The sequence below is a fragment of the Erythrolamprus reginae genome, chromosome 1 (assembly GCF_031021105.1).
Source record: "Erythrolamprus reginae isolate rEryReg1 chromosome 1, rEryReg1.hap1, whole genome shotgun sequence".
NCBI classification, from domain to species: Eukaryota; Metazoa; Chordata; class Lepidosauria; order Squamata; family Dipsadidae; genus Erythrolamprus; species Erythrolamprus reginae.
The window spans coordinates 358,703,004-358,725,776 of record NC_091950.1 but is presented as its reverse complement, the minus strand read 5'-3'; the positions used below and the strand labels follow the sequence as shown (position 1 = coordinate 358,725,776).

The window sequence follows — 22,773 nt, the reverse complement described above, 5'->3', positions numbered from 1 at the left end:
GGCATCGAGTAGGAGCCAGGCGACAGCTGCGAGCGGTAGCCCCAGGACGGAAGTACCGGCAGCGCCCCGCCCAGCTGGAGCTTGGCGGCACACCTGGCCATGTCTCGCGGCACACTAGTGTGCCGCAGCACACCGGTTGGGAAACGCTGCTGTACAGTACATATACTTGACTTACAAAATGTCTGATGCATATTTTAGCCATTCTACTAATTTTATTTCAGATCTTCATTTGATTTCCTTTGAAAGCTTATACTCATGTTTCATATTTAGGGAAAGATAGCAAAAAATAAGGAGGAAGAACTTGTGGGGAAAAACATCTTTGGACTAAGCCAATAAGCTAACTAGAAAACCCTGGTTAATAGAAACTACTATTTCTTCTCAAATCCTTTATCTTCCAAAATTCAAATCTCCTGAGGACTATGGATTATCAAATCCAGTATTCAGAAAATACCTAACAATAAATTATGAGTTTATTTGTTAGCTCTGAGCAGATTAACACAGGGGTCTCCAACCGCCGGTCCGCGGACCGGCACCGGGCCGTTGGGGGTTTTCAGCCGGTCCGCGGCGCCAGGGCCCCCTCGGCCTTTCCGCGCTGCCCACCGCCCGCCCGATTTGCCCCCTCTGCTCCTCTGCCACCTCCTGCCTTTCACCGCAGCTCCTCCCGCACCCGGAACGCACGCCCTGCCCGCCGGCAAAGGTTTTTCTTATTTTGAATACGTATTCCGAGTGGGCTAGCAGGGAGATAGGGAGCGCGCGCAAAACCGCCCGTGTGCCCCCGACATTGAATATCACCTTCCGCCGGCCCCGCCTCTCATGCAAACCCCCTTGCTGAGAGCCCGGGGCGAAAGTCCTCTCGGCAAATGTGAGGCGGGCAGGGCGTGCGCGCGTCACCGCTGAGAAGAACGGAGAGAGAACGAGAGTGAGTGAAAGCAACAGACAGCAAGATAGAGAGAAAGTGAGAAAGAGAGAGTGAGAGAAAGGGGGGGGGAGAAAGAGATAGCAAGAGAGAGAGAACAAGAGAGAGAAAGAGCGTGAGAAACAAAACAAGAGAGAAAGAGTGAGAGAGAAAGAAAGCAAAAGAGACAGAAAGAAAACAAGAGAGAGAAAGTGAGAAGAAGAGAGAGAAAGAGGGGGAGAGAGAGAGAAAGAGAGAGGGGGGAGAGAGAGAAAGAGAGGGAGAAAGAGAGGGAAAGGGGGGAGAGATAGCAAGAGAGGGAGAGAGAAAGAGAGAGGGAAAGGGGGAGAGAGGGGGGAGAGAAAGAGGAGATAAAGGAAGAGGAGAGAGAGAAAGGAAGAGAAAGAAAGAAAGAGGGATAGAAAGAGAGAGAGAGTGAGAGATGCTCAGTGAGCCTTTCTTTGAAGTTGCCTTTCTTTCTTTCTTTCTTTCTTTCTCTTTCTTTCTTTCTTGCTCTTTTTCTTTCTCTCTTTTACCTTTCCTTCCTCTATTTCTTTTCTTTCTCCTTCCTACCTTCTTCCCTCCCTCCCTCCAGTCCTTCCTCTCTTACTCTCCCCTTTCATAAGTTTCCTTGCTTCCTTCCTCTGTTCCTGTACCTTCCCTCTTTCCTTCTTTCTTCCTTCCTTCCTTTCCTCCCTCCATTTCTTGCTTTCCTTTTCCTTCCTCCCTTCTTTCCTCCCTCATTCCCTTCTTTCACTCCTTCCTCTCTTACTCTCCCCTTTCACACCTTTCTTTGCTTCTTTGCACCCTTCTTCTGTTCCTGTACCTTCCCTCTTTCCTTCCTTCCTTCCCACCCTCCGTCCATTCATTCACCCATTCCTCTCTTGATCGCCCCTTTTACGGCGCCGCTGACAGCTAGCTCCCCCCCCCCCACCGGGCCATGGAAAACTGGTCTAGCTGAAAGCCGGTCCCTGGTGCAAAAAAGGTTGGGGACCTCTGGATTAACATTCTTCAATATATCTGATCAATTTTAAATGTTAATTTGAAGTGAAGAAGCAGAAAGATGATTGTCTTCGGAGAGGGCTGGTATACAAGTCCAATAAATAAATACATAATAATAATAATAATAATAATAATAATAATAATAATAATAATAATAATAATAATATAGGCAAAATATATATTGAACATATATTGTATTTGAATGGCCAGAGACAATAACGCATTTGACAATAATTTTTTCAGGTGTATCGACCAATATCTGAAGAAGATAGTTTAAAAGACTGCTTAGACTATCTACAATCTCTTCCAGAAGTGGATTCTCCGGAACTTTTTGGAATGCATCATTGTGCTGAAAGACAATATTTAAAAGCTCAGGCAGAATTACTTATTAATTTAATTATCAGTACCCAACCAACATATAGCACAGATATTATCAGGTTGTTATTTGAAATTTCGTCCCCCTCTTCCTTTCCCCCCTTCTCCAATATAGCACAAGCTGAAACCATAGTTGCTTAAAGCCTAAAGTATCTATATATATCTATGTATTTGTCAAGGGACATATGGAAACTTTCACTGAACTTTTTTGGGCCTTGGAAACTACCTGCTTCTCCACTGCACTGCTCAGAGAGTCCAACGTGGGTAGTACTTCAGTCTTATTGGTAGGAACTGAGTTAGAAATTAGCATAATTAACATGTCCCGCCCACCACTGCCCCCTCTTAGCCAGTTTTTAAAACTCAGTCATAGAGTAGGGACATATGAGTTTTGTTCTCCTTGTAAAATAAAATTTTTACACTAATGATTGTTTTTCCTTTTTTCTCCTTTTCTACAGGAAGAAGACAGAGTTCCTGGGAATGAGAGCCTCTGCCCTCTGAGGTATAGTTCTCCAACTTATTAATCCCTGAGAGGCCTCTGCTCTCCGGAGTATTGCCTTGCCGACAGGGTTCGCTGGTATGGGGTCCCTGACGCCCGCGATCATAACCCCCTTGTCCAATTACTCTCCTGGACATCCAGCGCAAACCGATACCTCCAGGATCGGCTCCGGCCGTCAGAGAGGAACCGCGACCCCCCCTGCTTGCCGCGAGGAGCTTCATCAGCTGTGAGGTGGCTTTAGAAGCGGCGGTCAGCGGCGCGGCGGCAAGGAAAGCCCCAGATTGCCGCGGGGAGCATAAGCAGCTATAGAGCGGCCTGGGAAGCGGCGCAGCGGCAAGGGAAGCCCCGGATTGCCGCGGAGAGCCTAATCAGCTGTGAGGCGGTCTTTGGAAGCGGCGCACAAGCGATTAGCGCCACGCAGCCCTAAACGGCCGATAAAACCCCAAAAGAAGGGGAAAAACAAATCAGCTGGGAAGCGGCAGAGGAAAAAAGCCGTTTTGCAAACCGCGGGACCACAGGAGAGTTTTCTTACCTCCTAAAACCAGCACTGGGCAGGTTATTGAATTGGAGTGTCCTTTCCCGCCATTATTCGGTCCCCGGGCTACGTCACGGCCGCCATCTTGTTAACAGTGAGCAGGCAAATTCAGCCTCTCCCGGGCGGCCATTTTTGAAGGCATGACCAGGAGCTAAGGGCCTAGACCACGCCCACCTGGACCAATCAGGGCACTAGGCAGCTATGACGCTATAATTGGGCGACACTAAGCTGAATCATTCACAGAGAGGGTTTGCATTGTAAGACTGCCCAACTGCAATTATTGTGAGTAATTACTGACTCAGAGATGTCGCAGTTACCCCAGAGCAATACCGGTGAACCGGCTGCCCCCTCAAGTAGTAAGGGGAAGGAGAAATCCCACAGTAGCAAATCTAAGGGGAAATCATCACAATCAGCAACAGCCCTCAAGGAGGCTGAGAAAAAGATCAAGGCCCTAGAGGCCCAACTGGAAATGAGTAAGTCCAGGCAAGGACCTAGCCCCTCCAGTATATTTCCCACTCAGCACCTGAGCCCCTCGGTCACTGAAGCACCATTAGAGGGCATGCTACTCTCTGGGACAGGGGGATTATCACCAGATCGCCCCTTGAGCGCCCCCCCATCACAAGGGGGTCAGGGGACAGAGTGGTCTAGACAGGCTATTCAACCAAGGCCACAAACCACTCAGGCTGCAACATTTACTCCAACTGCAGCGGGCCTTAGAGCAGTGTTTTTCAACCAGTGTGCCGTGGCACACTAGTGTGCCGTGAGACATGGTCAGGTGTGCCGCGAAGCTCAGAGAGAGAAAGAAAACAAGAGAAAGAAAGAAAGAGAGAAAGAAAGAAAGAGCAAGAGAGAGAAAGAAAGAGAGCAAGAGAGAGAAAGAAAGAGAGAGAGGGAGGGAAGGTGGGAGAGAGAAAGACATAGAGGGAGGGAGGGAGGGAGAGAGAAAGAGCAAAAAAGAGGAAAGAAGGAAGAGAGAAAGAAAGAGGGATGGAGAGAAAGAAAGAGGGATGGAGAGAAAGAGGGAGAAAGAAATAGAGCGTAAGGAAGAATTTTTTTGTCCAAACTTTTTTTAGCCCCCCCCCTCAATGTGCCCCATGGTTTTGTAAATGTAAAAAATGTGCCGTGGCTCAAAAAAGGTTGAAAACCACTGCCTTAGAGGACCCACAGACAATTGGCAAACAATGTCTCCATCCTTGCAAGACATGATTGCCTCGGCATATTCGCAAGGCATTGCAGTGGGCGCCCAGCAGAGGCCTTCACCACTTCCTAGGCCTAACAGACAGAGCCCTTGGACTGTGCCAGAGGTAGCCACATCTGTTCAGGACTCCTTCCAGGAAGATCAGGACCTGGGGGAGATGCCCATGGATCAGGAAGATGAACTCTCCGGAGATGAGGCCGTCTTACCTGAGCAACCCCCACTGGCAGGCCTTTTCAAGCAGTCTCTTTTCAGAGTTTTGTTGAGTAAGGCTAAGGCCACCTTGACTCCTGACAACTCAGCAAAGCCAGCAGCCCAGGAGGTGGGCATCATGCCAGCAGCTAGGCTCATCAACGAGCCCCAGAGGGAGTCTGAGCACCTCCCTGCCATTCCTATATTTGCAGAAAACATCAAAAAGCCCTGGCAACAGCCAACTGCAGCCCTAGGACCATCAGCCTGGGACAGAAAATTCTATACTTTCGACCCTGAGGTGGAGGATTTGCTCCAGTATCCTACGGTGGATACCCCGGTGACGTCCTTGATGTCCAATGCTCTCGTGCCATCAGACATGGCAGATGGGCTGAAACCGGATGATAGGAAAGCGGAGAATATGACCAGAAGAATGCATTTGTTGACAGCCTGGTCTCTCAGAGCGGCATCGGCCGCATCTTTCTTTAACAGGGCCTCCATCCTATGGTTAAAAGACATGCTAACCAGACTAGGCCCGGAGGATGCCAGGCTCCGCCAAGATGTGAATAAATTGATTGCCACTACAGAATTCTCCGCGGATGCCACCTTAGCGGCAGCAAGGTTCTCCTCCTGCGCCTTGGCATCAAACCTATCAGCCCGACGCCTGCTTTGGCTCCGTTCGTGGCAGGCAGACGCCAAGTCGAAATGGCGTCTCGCTGCGGCCCCGTATCAGGGCTCCAAACTTTTCGGGGAATCCCTGGACTCGGTTCTTGTTGAGGACCGGGATAAGAAGAAGGTCTTACCACGTTCTGCGAGGCATCAGGACAGGCGGGGAGCCCCTTATTACCGAAGGCAGTCCTTTCGTTCAGATACCACCTCGGCTTCATCCCCGGCCTCAAGAACCTATGGACAAGGGACTTAATCCCACCTATCGTACTGATCGAGGAGGCTATGGGAGCAGGGGCCAACAGTTCCAGCAATCCCGTAGGCCATTTCGAGGAGGTAACCGGGGAGGCTACCGCAAACAGAGATGACTCCTCCCGGGACACTCCCATAGGTGGGCGCCTGCAGTGCTTCACCGACTTTTGGGAGTCCATCTCCACAGACGTTTGGGTTTAGGACTCCATAGCTCAAGGTCTGCAACTAAGATTTCTCCACCACCCTCCCAACAGATTTATCGAAACCTCATTGCGACAATCACAAAAGAGATTCATCATCCTGCAGGAGGTCCAACACCTCCTAGACATAGGAGCAATAGAACATGTACCAGTGCATCAGCAGATGCTAGGGTTCTATTCCATCGTGTTTGTGGTCCCCAAGTCTTCCGGCGGCTGCCGTCTCATTTTGAACCTGAAGCAACTCAACCTTTACATCAGGTACCAACGCTTCAAGATGCATTCCCTACACACTATACTGGCATCTATCCGACACCGGGACTGGATGACCTCCATCGACCTCAAGGAGGCATACCTCCATGTCCCGGTCCATCCACAACATCGACAGTTTCTCCGCTTCTCTCTTCTCAACCAGCACTTCCAGTACAGGGCCATGCCCTTCGGTTTGTCCTCCGCCCCAAGGACATTCACCAAGATTTTGGACACTTTAACAGCGAGTCTCAGGGCTCGATCTATCCGTCTTCTAGCATACCTAGACGACATTATCATTCTCTCCAGAAACCCTCAGCAAGCCAGGCAAGACCTGGCCAGGACAATAGATGCGCTAGAGAGGGCAGGTTTCACCATCAACCGAGCCAAGAGTCATCTAGAGCCAACTATGCGTTTGCTCCACCTAGGCGCCATAATAGATTCCTCAACAGGCCTCGTCTTCCTCTCATCAGAGAGGAGGCAGAAGATACGGACACTAGTTCGTTCCGTCTCGCATCACAGCAGGACCTCCCTAGCACAGCTGTCACAATTACTAGGGATGTTCATCTCCTGCATCAACATCGTTCCTTGGGCTCGGCTTCACGCTCGCCCCCTCCAATGGTACCTCCTTCCCTTCCAAAGGGCTCGACTCAGCAATTCAAACAGAGAAGTGCACCTGACCACGACAGTTCGACTTTCCCTCCCGTGGTGGACCTCACCAGCCATCTCCAGGGGCTCCCCCTTCTTACCTCACCAGGAGGTAACGATAACCACCGATGCAAGTCTTTCCGGCTGGGGGGCACACTCAAGGGGACAGGTGGCCCAGGGCAAGTGGGCCCCAGAGGACTTGGGGGACCCCAATATCAACAGACTGGAGTTACGAGCAGTATTCAACGCTCTACAGGCATTCACGGAGATGGTAAGGAACCAACATGTCCTAATCTTAACGGACAACGTAGCGACAAGGGCACATGTGAACCACCAGGGTGGCACTCGCTCAGGCCGCCTGATGCAGGAGGCCCACGAACTAATGTCATGGGCAGAGAGACATCTAGCATCAATCCGAGCGGAGCATATTTCAGGGATAGAAAACACCCAGGCGGATTGGCTGAGCCGCACGACTATCGATCCCGGGGAATGGACATTGAACCCGGAAGCGTTCCAACTGATAGTCCAGAGGTACGGCGTACCAGTAGCGGACCTCTTTGCCACACAACACAACCGGCAGTTACCACGGTTTTTCTCCCGATTTCCGACACCAGAGGCCGAGCAGGTCAATGCACTGCTATCACCATGGCCCAAGGGGCTTCTGTACGCTTTCCCTCCAGTCTGCCTATTGCACAAGGTGGTGGCCAAGATTCTTTCCGAGGAGGCGGACATTCTCCTCGTAGCCCCATACTGGCCCAGGCGCCCTTGGTTTGCCGACCTCATGGGACTGTCAATCTTACCACCATGGAGAATCCCACTCCAGCACCTGGTCCTAACACAGGGATCCATAGTGCACCCAGACCCACAGTGGTGGAAACTTGCCGTGTGGAGATTGAAGGGAACCGCCTGAGGGAGAAGCAGCTTCCAGAGAGTGTCATTAACACCATTCAGGCAGCATGGCGACCATCAACGACACGTATTTATCAGGCTACCTGGGCGGCATACTGCACCTTTTGCAAGGCCCAGCGTATCACACCCTTGTCATCCTCAGTACGGCATCTTCTGGAATTTCTCCAGAAGGGACTAGACCAGGGGTTGGCGCCCAACACACTTCGCCGACAGGTGGCGGCTATAGCGACAATCCTTCGTCCAGACCCATTTTCCCCAATCTCTCATCACCCTTGGGTGAAGGACTTCCTACGAGGAGCGGCAAACCTGTCTCCTCCTGTCATACACCACTTTCCGTCCTGGGACTTACCGTTGGTTCTAAGGGCACTAACAGCACCACCCTTTGAACCTTTGAGAGAGGTATCACTTCGTTTTCTTTCAGTTAAAGTAGCTTTCCTAGTTGCTATTACCTCCGCCCATAGAGTATCGGAGCTTGCAGCACTATCGGTTCGGCCGGACCTTTGTGTGTTTCATCCAGATAAGGTTACTCTGCGACTGGACCCCTGTTTTCGCCACAAAGTTAACACCAGGTTTCACAGGGCCCAGGACATTATCCTCCCAGATTTCTGCACCCATGGCTCTCACCCATCAGAGCTGCGGTGGCATAAGGTGGACGTTAGAAGAGCAGTTAAGATTTATACCCGCCGCACTAGCACCTTTCGGAAGTCGGAGGCCCTCTTCGTTTCCTTTTTCCCATCTTCAATGGGGGAAAAAGTTTCATCTAAGACCATCAGCAGATGGATTAGGACTTGTATCATCGAGGCTTATCGGACCATGGCGACGCCATTACCGGGTAGAATTACAGCCCACTCTACCAGAAGCGCGGCAGCCACAGCCGCTTGGACTACTCAAGCGCCAGTAGAGGACATTTGTAGGGCAGCGACCTGGGCGGCCCCTACAACCTTTATCAGGCATTACCGTATAGACTCTTTTGCTTCAACGGAGGCAGCCTTCGGCAGAAGAGTGCTACAGGGGGTTTGTGTTCCTGCGCCCCTGGTCCAGCCGATCCCTCCCTAAAGTGTGGCTTGGGTATATCCCACGTTGGACTCTCTGAGCAGTGCAGTGGAGAAGAACCGTTGAACTTACCTGAACGGTCTTCTCGCTGCACTGCGAAGAGAGTCCAAACCCGCCCGGCCTTTTTGGCCCAGGTGCACAGTTCTTTGAGGTTACAGTTGTTAAATAAAGTTTTGGTTCCTTTACTATTCCTTCGTTTTTATCACTGGCTAAGAGGGGGCAGTGGTGGGCGGGACATGTTAATTATGCTAATTTCTAACTCAGTTCCTACCAATAAGACTGAAGTACTACCCACGTTGGACTCTCTTCGCAGTGCAGCGAGAAGACCGTTTAGGTAAGTTCAACGGTTCTTTTCTCCACTGTACTGTAGGGAATAAATGTTTGTTTTTCAACAGCGAAGAGCAATAGGAAAGTACCCTATTAAATAAGCTTGCTGGCAGAAGGGAAAAGAATTTATGTTATTGGAGTAAAACAGATAGAATTGGTAACTTCAGCATCTCATGATCTGCAGAATTATACAAAGGATGAAAAGCTTCCTTCCTCCCAATGGCTTTTTGTAGAATGGACAAAATAAGTATAGGAATTTTTTAGGTGTGATCCCATTTAATGTAAGCCTTAAAGCTTACTTGCTGGCATTTGTAAATTTGAAAATAAGTATGTGTGCATGAAAGATAAGGGAGAGAGACAGAATGTCCATATGATGTCCATTAGTTAAATGTGATTGTTTGCATTTGATTATGTATATCAAAGTATCAAAGACTGCATTTTCATTCAGTGCAGTTGGGTTGTCTTCATTCAGAATACATTACCCAAATTGTGGATACGTGCTGTGACATATTTACGAAGTAAACAAATTCAGAAAGGTGGTCCAACACAACATCTCCTTAACAGTAGAAACAGTGAGGAAAAGGTGATTTCAGGTAGTCCTTGACTTACAATCACAATTGAGCCCAAACTTTCTGATGTTAAGTGAGGCATTTGTTGTGGGTTTTGCCCCATTTTACAACTTTTCTTGCCACAGTTGTTAAGTGAATTGCTGCAGTTGATAAGTTAGTAATCTGATTGTTAAGTGAATCTGGATTCCCCAATGACTTTGTCAGAAGGTCATGAAAGCATATGTGAGCATATGACCTTGGGACACGGCAAAGGTCATAAATATGACCAGCTGTCAAGCATCTGAATTTTAATCATATGATCATGAGGATGCTGCAAAGGTCATAACTGAAAAAATGACCATAAATAACATTTTTCAGTGCCATTTTAACTTTGAACACTCACTAAACTAACTATTGCAAGTTGAAGACTGTCTGTATAAATAATGGGATATTAACTTTGTTACTTCCCATAGATAATTATATGTCTATTTTTGATCTCTCTATTATCATAGTGATAGAATGGACCAGGATGAAATAGTGCTGGAAATAATATCTGATATTCTAATAAAGCTACCATTGACAGTAGAAACTCTGGAAGGGTCATCTTCTACTGAATATATGACAACAGAAATCATAACTCTGAGAAGTTTCATGTCTGGACCAATTTGGGCTGCACTTGAGAAAGCTACAGAAGGTCAAAACCTCATTTCATAGAATTTTCATATCATGTCATCATTTGTTTATATAGAGAGAAAATGATATATGTGCATATACACTTGTATATGCATTTGTATGCCGCCCCGAGTCTGCAGAGAGGGGTGGCATACAAATCTAATAAATTATTATTAATTATTATTATTGTATAGTATTATATATATAGTAGGTATACTATATTATTTGTACGCAAAGAGCATGAAACACAATTTGTGTTCATGCATGCTTGTTATGTATAATTGCTAGCCTAAATCAATCCATTACAGAATAAAGGCTTTGTTGAAGGTTCTGGATCTCAAACTCCTTTTCAGACCAGCCACAATTTAGGTTGTTTGAAGTATACCCACACTAGACAGCATGTAGTTCACAGCCTTCAGTAAAGGTTTACAACCTTCAATAAAAAGAACTTCATTCTACTGTAGCTTGTTTGAGACAGTTAATGGTAAATATACAAATACTTATGTCTATCTCTCTGTGTGTGCACATTTGTATGTTTGTATCCTATTAATAATTATTGAAATAATGATGAATAAAATAACAAACAGTATCAATAAATAGTAATTAAAATATAAAATTTGTGAAGCACTATGCACATAGTGGGGAACTTATAATTCGCTGTATAAAGCAGGTGTACAATGTCCAGCATCTTTTACTTTTTCCTAAATTGGTTTATCTGGAAACCCTGATTTGACATTAGCTACATCTGGAGACCCTGATTTCTCCATCTTTATGCACCTTCCCACGCTGGGAGTAGCCACCCTGGCCAGCCAAGCACTGCGCTACAGCAGCCATATATCCACCTGCCAGCCTGTTTGCGAGCAACTGAGGACTCACAACTTCTGGATGGCTTCTCTATTGACTCTGTTTGTTGGAAGCTAGCAGGCAGTCACAAAGAGGTCCTAAACTACCCACAATCTTCGTTTAATAACAGCAAAAGGGACTGAAGAGGTTTCCATTGCTAAGTGATATCATCACATGATGTCATACTTTATAACTGCATTGCTTACCCACTAAATTCCAGCCCCGATTACTGTCATTAACCAAGACTGCCTGTAGTATTCCATATTTTAGATTTATACAACCCTTTGCTCTACATAATAGGAAAGTTTGTTTAAAGGCATGGGATATATTTCTTCTAATTGATAAAAGGAAGAGCAGTTACCAAAACAATGACCAAATATAGGTTATCCTGCATTCCCAGAAGAAGCAAGTACTGTACATTGAAAATGGGTAATTTTGCTACCATAGATTGTCTGCCTCTTATACAGATTACAGTGTTCCTTCGATTTTCGCGGGGGTTACGTTCCAAGACCTCCCACGAAAGTCGATTTTCCGCGAAGTAGCGGTGCGGAAGTAAAAACACCATTTTTGGCTATGGACAGCCAAAAAACTACCCCCACGCACCCTTTTTCAAGGCAGCGCAAGGAGCCGGGCTTGAAATTAGGGCAGGGAGCGGCGAAAGTACGGAGGCCGGCAAAGATTGCTTTGAATGTCAGCTGCCCCCGCCCCCCCACGCCTCCGGCCTCCTCGCCGCTACCGCCCGCCCGCCCGATCCACCCCTCTCACCGGCTTTCTTCGGACACAGGTCCTCCTGCAGCAGCGCTGGCGGCTACGGCTTCTCATCCTCCTCATTCGGCCGGTAGCCGCTCTGAGCGCTTTGAGAATGCCTGCCTCGCCCCTCTCACAGTCCCTTATCTGAGAGCACTTTCGTCCCAGCTATCAGCGAGGGGGCTGCAGGAGAGGTGGGGGCAGGCGTTCTCACAGAGAGGGAGAGGGAGAAAGAGAGAGAGAGAAAGAGGGGGGAGAGTGGAAGGTAGAGAGAGAGAGAAAAATGATAGAAAAAGGGATAAAAAAGAGAAATGAGAAAATGATTGAAGCAGAGAATGACAGGAAAGAAAGAGAAAGAGAGAGAGAAGTGACTCTTGGTGATGACGTATGACGTCATCGGGTGGGAAAAACCGTGGTATAGGAAAAAAACCGTGGAGTATTTTTTAATTAATTTTTTTGAAAAACCGTGGTATAGCGTTTCGCGAAGTTTGAACCCGCGAAAATCGAGGGATCACTGTATTCTTATTTGAAAGTACATTGTAACCTTAGCCTTGTTAACCAGTTCTCTCTCTCTCTTTCTTTCACCATAGATTTTTATTCTATTACCAGTTCAACTTTGCTACCTGTCTTGAGCCATGAGATTGATCATCGTAATAATTTACTATACTTAATAATTCGGTCATTACAAGAGCTTCAGGAAGGAATTAAAGGAAAAATTATATTTACTAAAAGCTTAGAAGAGCTTTATAATTCAATATTGAAAGGCAGAGTACCTCATCTGTGGGAGGTGTGTGAACAACTCTTATTTTACTTTTGCTAAATGATGATGGTCATGATGATGATATTGATTGATTGATTGATTGATTGGATTTCTAGGCTGCCCTTCTCTAGAGACTTAGGGCGGCCTAGACTCAACGGCCCCAGGCCTGCCAACAAAGGTGAGTTTTTAAAGCCTTCCAGAAGGCCAGGAGATTGGGGGCAGTGCGAATCTCTGGGGGGAGTTGGTTCCAGAGGGTGGGACAGAGAAGGCCCTTCTTTTAGGGCCTGCCAGATGGCATTGCTTTGGTGATGAGATCTGGAGAAGGCCAACTCTGTAGGCCCTGATCAGTTACTGGGATACATAAGGCAGGAGTCGGTCCCATAAGTAACTTGGTCCTAAGACATGTAGGGCTTTATAGGTAACAACCACCACTTTGAATTGCATTCAGAGACCAATGCAGCTCGCAGACACCAATGCAGCCCATAGAGTGATGGTGATACATGGGCATAACTTGGTATGCTACTTAACCTCTCAGTGGCTTTTGGTGCTACTTAACCTCTCAGTGGCTTTTGGTGCTACTTAACCTCTCAGTGGCTTTTGATACCATTGACCTTGGTATCCTTCTGGGACAACTAAGGGAGTTAGGGTTGGGAGGTACCATGCTGCGGTGGTTTTCCTCCTATCTCTCTGATCATTCACAGTTAGTGTTAGCAGGAGAACAGAGGTTGACCCCTAAACCCCTTGCTTGTGGAGTACCTCAGGACTTGGTCCTCTCTCCTCTCCTATTTAATATCTACATTAAACTATTGGGTGAGGTCATCCAACGTTTTGGCGTGATGCAATATGCAGATGATACCCAGTTGTATATCTCCACCCAACATAAGTTCAGTGAAACAGTCAATATGATGTATACCGTGCTTGGAAGCTGTGAGGGTCTGGATGGGTGGCATCAGGCTCAGACTTAACCCAGACAAGTAGTTATGGGTGCTGCCTCCTAAAGACTGTATCGACTCTCCATTCTTCACTCTGGGGCAGAGGGAGAAATTGTTCCCTTCAGAACGGGTTCACAATTTGGGTGTTCTCCTAGATCCACAGCTAAGATTAGACCAACATCTAACAGCTGTGGCTATGGGGAGTTTGAACGAGTTCATCTGGTGCACCAATTGTGACCCTACAAGAATCAGAAGGCTCTCCGCAGTCATTCATGCCCTTATCACTTCACGGTTGAATTATTGCAACACACTCTACATGGAGCTACCACTGAAGAGCATTCGGAGACTACAGTTGGTCCAGAATGCAGCCAGGCGAGTGCTTGTGGGTACACCTAGGTACACTCACATCAATCCTCCGCGAGTTGCAGTGGCTCCCTATTGGTCTCTGGGCTCCATTCAAAGTTTTGTTTATTACTTTTAAAGCCCTACATGGCTCAGGGCCAGGTTATCTCCGAGACTGCTTTCTACCTCATAGTTCACAGTGACTGATAAGATCCCAGAGTTGGTCTCCTCCAGGTGTCGATTGGCGGGCCCACAGGGAAGGGCCTTCTCTGTGGCTGCCCCAGGTCTCTGGAACCAACTACCTCCTGAAATTGGGACTGTCCCTACTCTATTGACCTTCCGGAAAGCATTGAAGACCTGGTTTTTCTGGCAGGCTTGGGCCATTCATCTCACTATTTTATGAGGTCCGGCCATGAATGATATGCATGTACAGTGTACCTAGGTGCACCCACAAGCACTCGCATGGCTGCATTCTGGACCAAGTGTAGTCTCTGAATGCTCTTCAGTGGTAGCTCCATGTAGAGTGTGTTGTAAGATACCTCATCTTACAAACGCCTCATCATACAAACTTTTCGAGATACAAATCCAGGGTTTAAGATTATTTTGCCTCTTCTTACAAACTATTTTCATCTTACAAACCCATCGCTGCCACTGGGATGCCCCGCCTCCGGACTTCCGTTGCCAGCGAAGCGCCCATTTTTGCACTGCTGGGATTCCCCTGAGGCTTCCCTCCATGGGAAATCCCACCTCCAGACTTCCGTGTTTTTGTGATGCTGCAGGAGAATCCCAGCAGGGGAATCCCAGTAGCGCAAAAACGGGTGCTTCGCTGGCAACGGAAGTCCAGAGGTGGGGTTTCCTAGCGAGGGGAGCCTCAGTGAAATCGCAGCATCGCAAAAACACAAAGTCCGGAGGTGGGGTTTCGAGAACTTCAGTGTTTTTGCGATGTTGCAATTTCACTGATGCTCCCTTCGCTGGGAAACCCCACATCTGGACTTCCATTGCCAGCAAAGTGCTCATTTTTTGCGATGCTGGGATTCCCCTGCTGGGATTTCCCTGCAGCATTGCAAAAACAGAAGTCTGGAGGTGGGGTTTCCCATGGAGGGGAGCCTCAGGGAAATCCCAGCAGTGCAAAAACGGGCACTTCGGCTGGCAAAAGGGGTGAATTTTGGGCTTGCACGCATTAATCGCTTTTCCATTGATTCCTATGGAAAACATTGTTTCATCTTACAAACTTTTCACCTTAAGAACCTCGTCCTGGAACCAATTAAGTTTGTAAGACAAGTTATCACTGTATATGATTTTTAAACTGTTTTTTCTTAACCTTTTATGATGTTTTTAAATGTATTTTATATGCCGCCCAGAGTCCTTTGGGATTGGGCAGCATAGAAATACAATCAATCAATCAATAAGTAAAATCTAGCCAGATGGATTGTCAGGCAAATACAATGGGAAACAAGTGGTGCCTTGAGTAACCAGGTCCGGTGCCATGTGGGCCTTTATAGCTAGCAACCAGTATCTTGAGTTTGATCCAGGAGCAAACTGGCAACCATTGCTACTTGCAAAGTTAATTTTCAGTTAGAGCTCATTAGATAGTTATGTTCAGTTGTTTTAGCATGGCTGCCATTTATATAGTTTATTTTTGTTGTTAGTCGTATTTTTAACTTGCTGTTATCCCACCTAGGGAGACAATGGTAAGATGGATCAAACAATGTTTGTTTGCTATTGGAGTAGAATAATTTACTATTTTTTGTCTATGTACTGTTTGCATATTGAGGTACTTTTAAAAAACCACAAATATACTTTATCTTTTGTTACATTTTTTGTAAATTTGTACAGCAAAGTTCTTTTAAGTCAAATAAACCTTTAGGATCCTGGATTAATGATCTCATTATACAAGTGGATTTCTTTGCCATGTGGGCTGATCGAATTATCACCTTTATGCAAGCAAGGTAATAGAAACAACAATATAAACTCAACTTTGGATGTTATCAAGCCAGCATGTTTTTTGCTTGCCCTTTCTTGTTGCACTACTAACCATCCCTAGCATAACTGACTTCTCCAATGAATTTGCATGCATGACATGACCAAAGTAAATCATTTTAGCTTTTAGTGATTTGTTTAGCTTTATATGATTTAGCACCTGTCTGTTAGTTACTCTGGTGTCCATGGTATAGGCCAGTGATGGTGAACCTATGGCACAGGTGCCACAGGTGGCACGTGGAGCCTTATCCTGCTGACACGCAAGCTGTTTTTCCCCTGGCTCAACTCCAATGTGCATGTGTGTGCCAGCCAGCTGATTTCTGGCTTGCACAGAGGCTCTGGGAGAGCATTTTTGGCTTCCAGAGAGCCTCCGGAGGAATGGGGGAGGGCATTTTACCCTCCCCCAGCTTCAGGGAAGCCTTTGGAGCTTGAGGAGGGCAAATCACAAGCCTACTGAGCCCACCAGAATTGGGAAACAGGTCATTTCCGGCCTCCAGAGGGCCTCTGAGGGGTGGGGGAAGCTGTTTTCGCCTTCCCCAGTCATTGAATTATGGGTGTGGGCACTCGCGCATGCGCAATAGTGCGTGCCCATGCTCTTTCGAAACCCAAGGGAAAAAAGGTTCGCCATCACTGGTATAGGCAATAATCTATGCCAGCACACTTTACCACAGTTCAGAGGAGTCAATTTTTTGATCAGCCATCCTTAGTGTCCAAATCTCCACACAAGCATCATTATAGGGGAGACTATTGCTCTAATTGGTCATCTTTTTGTAGTTATATCAATAGCTCTGCTTTTCCATATCTTATTCGTGTTATCCATTGCAGTCTGGCCTAAAGTTATCCTGCATTTGATTTCTATTAAGATGATATTAAAATGTTGTATAAAATTTGGCATTTGCAAAATGAATTTTCTACTCATATCTGTTAGAATGCTCTACAAGTGGGATGACATTCTCAGGCATTTGGATGGTGCCTTAACATGATAGAACTGTAGATATTATCTTCATTACAGCATCAGATTTTTAGCTTGTCCAAGGCACAAGTGTTAATCCACAAGTGACTGCATTCATTTAGAAGCTGGTTGCAAGTTATGTCATTTAAATTATTCATTTTTTCCTAGTAATCAGCTTACCGTTTTGGATGTTAAAATCCATCAAACTGTTATGTATGCTTTTAAATTGGTTGTATTAATTCTGCATTTAATTTTCCAAATGGTTTCCATTTATTTAGTGGAACTCAATGAATGTACAGGTATGCCACATATAATAGGAGAATTGATTCAGAGGATTGTATTGGGGATTTTAATGATGGGCAGGTTATCACCTGGAACTCTCTCTCTCTCTCTCTCTCTCTCTCTCTCTCTCTCTCTCTCTCTCTCTCTCTCTCACACACACACACACACACACACACACACACACACAATACAATTATATATATCACAGTGAGAGGTGGGATCTTCTCTGTGGAATGAAAATAACAGTTGGGTTGGAGGTGTTCTGATCCTTCCAGGCCAGGCTTTGAGACCATGAGCCACTTTTCAATGTAGGAATCAATTGCATGTTGGTCTAGTTCAGGGATAGGCAAAGTTGGCTTTTCTATGATATGTGGACTTCAACTCCCAGGATTCCTGAGCTAACATGATTGGCTTGGGAATTCTTGGAGTTGAAGTCCACAACTCACTGCTCTAGTTAAATGGGAAGGTCAGTTTCTGTGAAACTGAGAACGCCATTGTCTTCCTAGAGAACCAGAAATTGCTAGAAGAAATTATACAGTTGAATTGTATCAAAGTTATACAATATACAATATCAAAATTACCAGATTATTTGATTAGCTACTTAGAAATATGCAATAATACAGTAAATGAATTTCATTTAGCTACTGAGAAATGTAATACAGTAGTCTTAAACTTACTAATGTTTTGAACAGGTTTAATGATTTACTGATGCTTCAGAGGCAAAGTAAAATACCATATAATCTTGATGAATATCCTGACTTTCACGCCAGTTATCAAGGACATCCAAGCTGTTTTTGGCTTCCAGGTTTCTTTTTTCCACTTGGTACATAATTTTGTTATTTATTTTATTCACAGATATTTATTCATTATCTATTTTAATTTTTTTTAAAATTGGTGCTTTGCAAATTAGTAAAGCTGTAGTTTTTTATATTATTTATATTATTATTTATATTATTTTATATTGTATGGTTCCTGCCTAATGACCACTCATTCAATATCTGTTCAAAGTTACAACAATGCTGAATAAATAGATTAAACAGTCCTTGGATTTGCAGCTGCTGCAATGTGATCATGATTGGGATACTTGGCAACAGACAAGCAATTACAATGGTTATAACATTGTACAATAATATTTGATATAATATGGTCATCATTTGTATTTATAACTAGTGGCTTTGGACAAACAAAGTCAATGGAAAGCTGGTAGGAAGTCACAAGGTTAGTTTTAGTTTAGTTTAATTGGATTTGTATGCCACTCCTCTCCGAGGACTCGGGGCGGTTCACAGCATATATGAAAGACATAACAATACAGTTTATCCAATTAATATACTTAAAAGATCTTTAAAAATTCTAACTTTAAAACATTCATTAACATTCACTCAATAAATCACACTAAAAATATTCAATGGTCAGGGGGAGTTGTCTTCACATGACATCTTTATTGCTGGAACTGCATCATAAGCTGACATAGTGATATTATTTTTCACCTTGTTTGCTTAGTAAAGGAGTTGTTAGTTTCAATTATGATAATTAACTGAAGTCTACTTGTATTTCATTAAATTATAAAGAATATCTAGACTCTAGCAAGTTTGGAGCAGGTCTGTCAAACTCCTAGCCCGCGAGCTAGATATGTCATGCACTGGCCATGTCCACGCCCATTTTAGCAAAGGGGGAAAAAGTCCTGCTATGTCACATGATGTCACCATGACGACGTGAGTTTGACACCCCTGGTCTTGAGAATCCATAAAAGATTTTCAAGTTTAAATATGAGAAATATATTGTTTTCAAGTGTATTAAGTGTGCTTAGAGATTTATAAATTATGTCCTATGATAGATATGTGGAATATCCCAACTAAATTAGTATAACTATAGAGTTATTAGGATAGTGATGGCGAACCCTTTTTTCCTTGCCTGGGGAGGTTGAAAACAGCTTCCCCTGCCCCTCAGAGGCCCTCTGGAGGCTGGAAACAGCCTGTTTCCCAACTTCTGGTGGACCCAGTAGGCTCGTGTTTCAGATTTCACATGCCACCTGTGGCACAGTGCCATAGGTTCGCCATCACTGTATTAGGATTTACCTCTGATGCTCATATGATATAAACTGGGTTAAAATATTTATTTATTAATTGGATTTGTATGCCGCCCTTCTTCGAGGACTCGGGTATATGTATAGGGTAGTATGGTATTACTTGGATAATGCTTTTACTGCTTCCCTTTTTCCATATTTTTCTTCATCTCCCTCACTCCCTCTTCAGTTTTTCTTATCTAAATAATTCCTGCAGATGTGTTTCGAGGTGGGATAGATGTCATTATTGATGAGGGAAATCTTGTATTACTTTGTTATTCTCTATATAATTTGATGACTAAATAAGAAACTATACTTTGTTTATTTATATTTCTATATAACTGCCCATCTTCCTTGTATGAGAGTAGATCAAATAAAAAATGCATTAACTTTTTGCAAAGAATAAAATGATCTTCAAGTAATTAAAGAGTAAATTTAATTAACTTCTTAATAGCAGTAACAAGTAAAGTACTATTTTGTTCTTGAAGGATTTCTTATTGCTGTGTGTCAGAATTATGCTCGGTTGAATAAAGTAACAGTGGATTCACTTACTTTTAAATATAAAGTACTTCCTTTAACTCAAGAGGAAGATTTAAGCTTCAATAGAAAGGAAAGCATATTAAACAAATCTTTTAAGGTAAGAATGGGATTGAAACTAGTTTTTTTGTTCTGGTTGACTGTTGGAGATAGGGAATATCTTTTGATATGTAATCAAAATGCAGGCATCCACACGAATATCATGTATGATATATGCCTAAACTTTGGCCACATAACAAAAGTGTATATAAATGCTACAATTGAAAAACATCTGGAATATATTTATGAAATTATCTATGAAAAAGTCAGATAAAGATATTGTAAGGAAAGTTATAGGCAGGTAAACTCAGATAGGAAACGGATTTAGCAAATCATTTTATGAAGCAATATAGTTTATCATAAATGGGATATATGGACTTTATTTGCTTATTTATTATATGGCCACCTACTTAACACATACTAGATGCAGCAAGTAAATCCTCAAAAGATTTAAGTTTTGCCAGGCTGGCTATGCTGTAGGACTCCTGTTTATATCACATCATCTGTCCTAACCTAGGAAGCGGGTTTTTTTCAGGAGCAGCAAGCACCCACCCTTTGGAATGATTCCTTTATTCATAGACAGAATTGGCTGGGTTTCCAACTCTGCCAGTTTATTAATAACCTGTTTTTTTTCCTTTGGGGATTTGGATCAAAATGTGTTTGATCCAAAGATGTGTTTTGTTTTTATTTCTTTTATTGATGTTTTTATTTTAACTGCCCAGGCTCACTCCAATGAGTTATGGAAGCCATACAAATTGAACAAATAAATAAGCAAATTGTTTTTGCAATAAAATAAACAAGCCCACAACACAAAAGGTACAAGTATCAAGCAGCAAGTATCTTCCAACTTCTGTGATGATCCAGTATCATGTAATGTTAATAATGACAGAGTTGGAGAGGCCTTGGAGGTCTTCTAGTCCAACCCCCTGTTAATATATACCTGTGCGTCCTTGAATCGGGGAAAGGGAAACGTGTCAATCCTGACTTTTTTGACATCACTTCCATGCAGTGGAGGAGGGGAGAGGGAACTGCGAAATGTTAAGATAGTGACTGTGAGCATGTTCCCTTTTTTGCATCACCAAAGATGCCCCTGATTTGTAATTTCTGTTCAACAAGATTAGTCATCTTCACTTTTTAGCTCTCTGAAAAAGACCAGGTTTTAATCCACTTGTTTGGAGCAATCCACAACAATGCTGAGTAGAATTACTATCTATCTTTTATTAGGAACTTTCTCAGTATGAAACCGGAGTTAACATTCATGGCTTGTACATAGATGGTGCACGCTGGAATCCCAATACACAGGCATTGGATGAACCTGAACTTCATAGAAGATACTATCCACTACCAGACATTCAATTTTTACCACAAAGTGTGAGTAGTATAGTACGACATTTTTCTATTTTGATTACTCAGATTTAACTAAATGTTATAAGTAACTGACTGCATTGTTATAATGTAGAACATGCTTGAATGTAATTTTTTTTAAAAACAAGTGGAAACGTTGCTGTTTGGAATTGTATTCAGCCAACTGCTTTCTCCTCTAAAATATTTAATTACTGTTTCTTTCTTCCATCCCGTTTTCTTTACCTATGGACTCTCAATGAACTAACCAATTATACTGATTTAAGCTCTTTGGGAATTTTGCCCCTTTTGTTTTAATTAAAATGACATATTTTGCATGTTATTTTCAACTGCACCCTAAGATGTCATAGTTATCTTTATTCAGTAGCACAAATATATTATCTATATTTGAATTCTGTAATAAAGAGCTGAAAATACCTTTGTGGTTATGGTATGTGGGGGCAAGGTAGAACTTTTTCCATGCTGTTTATGTTGTTCTTTTTTAGCCTGGGGCAGAGGTTCTGCAAATGCACTCTTATCTTTATTCCTTTTTCTTATACTCTTAGAGTATTGATTTGATTTAGAAGATGAAATATCCTCAGCATCAGTTTTTGGGTTATGCTTTTGCAGATATTTAATCAACATAACAGTTATTTTAAGTTGATTTAGAGGTAGACCTATCTTTTTTTTCTAAATTGTAACATTCTAGTACCAAACATTTTGAGCTGTGGTAGCAGTGTTTAAAATGTAGAATTGCAAACTACTTCTGCTGACTGCCCATTGCCAGCAGTTTATGAGCCCTTTAGAGAGGCTGTAATGCAATGCAAGTCTTGACATACCCCCCCTCCCAAGATGTTAAGGTCCTCTTTGAAAACAATGAACATCATCATCAATGCAATGCAACAGTATGTAAGTTTAAGTGCTACTGGTTATCTTCATCAAATATTTTCAATTCCTGAAGTAAATGCCTATTACCAATATTTGGAATTTATTTATTTATTTATTTATTTATTTATTTTATTCTATTTATATGTCACTCACTCCACATGGACTCTGAGTGGCTAAATATAGTAGTGTGATATTTTACAATTTTTCTGTCACTATCCCAATGTTTTATTCAAGAATCATGCAAGAAATTTATGGCTCCTATTTACATTTTTCTTCTTCTTTAATTCTGACTTTGCTGTGATATGACCAATAAATAAACATCGTGTAAATTGCCTTCCGTCAGATTAATTTTTGATTTTTTTCTGGCTTTAACTTCACTGACCAGCTGTGACCAATTCTTTTTTTGGGGGGGAAATTTCCTATATGTCATTCACTAATATTCTCATCCTGAATATGCTCATCACACATTAACTCTATTATGCCTTTAGTTTTCCACTGTTAATCAACCACATCAAAACTTGATTTGAGGAAAACGGGTTATCTCATCTACTAAGCAAAATATGGCTGATAAAAATGTAAGAAGGAAAGCTATCTAGAGTTTTCCAGCTCAGAGAAGAACACATTTTCTTCCGGTGAGGACAATGCCAAAATAAAGTGGGAGAAATGATACATAGCCTGAAGACATGTATAAACAAATTCATCCAACAAGGGCTCCATTTGCAGCCTGCCTAGGAGACTTCCTAGGTCTACAACTGCTTCTGGATTTCTGAGGTCAGGTTCCACAATATATTTTTTTTAAGATGCTCTTTCTGGGACCTGTTGGATGACATTTCTTTACTGGGACTTGTAAAATCTCTATT

General features: G+C 43.7%; 1 protein-coding gene across 1 annotated transcript in view; it reads left to right on the top strand.

The window, feature by feature from the left end:
• Positions 1–22,773, top strand: part of DNAH14 (dynein axonemal heavy chain 14) — a 217,941-nt gene that overhangs the window by 194,009 nt on the left and 1,159 nt on the right. Inside the window, exons 78-84 of the mRNA XM_070728172.1 lie at positions 2,141–2,334; positions 10,049–10,230; positions 12,389–12,585; positions 15,669–15,781; positions 17,739–17,869; positions 19,597–19,745; positions 20,909–21,055. Coding sequence (XP_070584273.1) covers positions 2,141–2,334; positions 10,049–10,230; positions 12,389–12,585; positions 15,669–15,781; positions 17,739–17,869; positions 19,597–19,745; positions 20,909–21,055 — 1,113 coding nt within the window. The remainder of the gene's footprint in view (positions 1–2,140; positions 2,335–10,048; positions 10,231–12,388; positions 12,586–15,668; positions 15,782–17,738; positions 17,870–19,596; positions 19,746–20,908; positions 21,056–22,773) is intronic.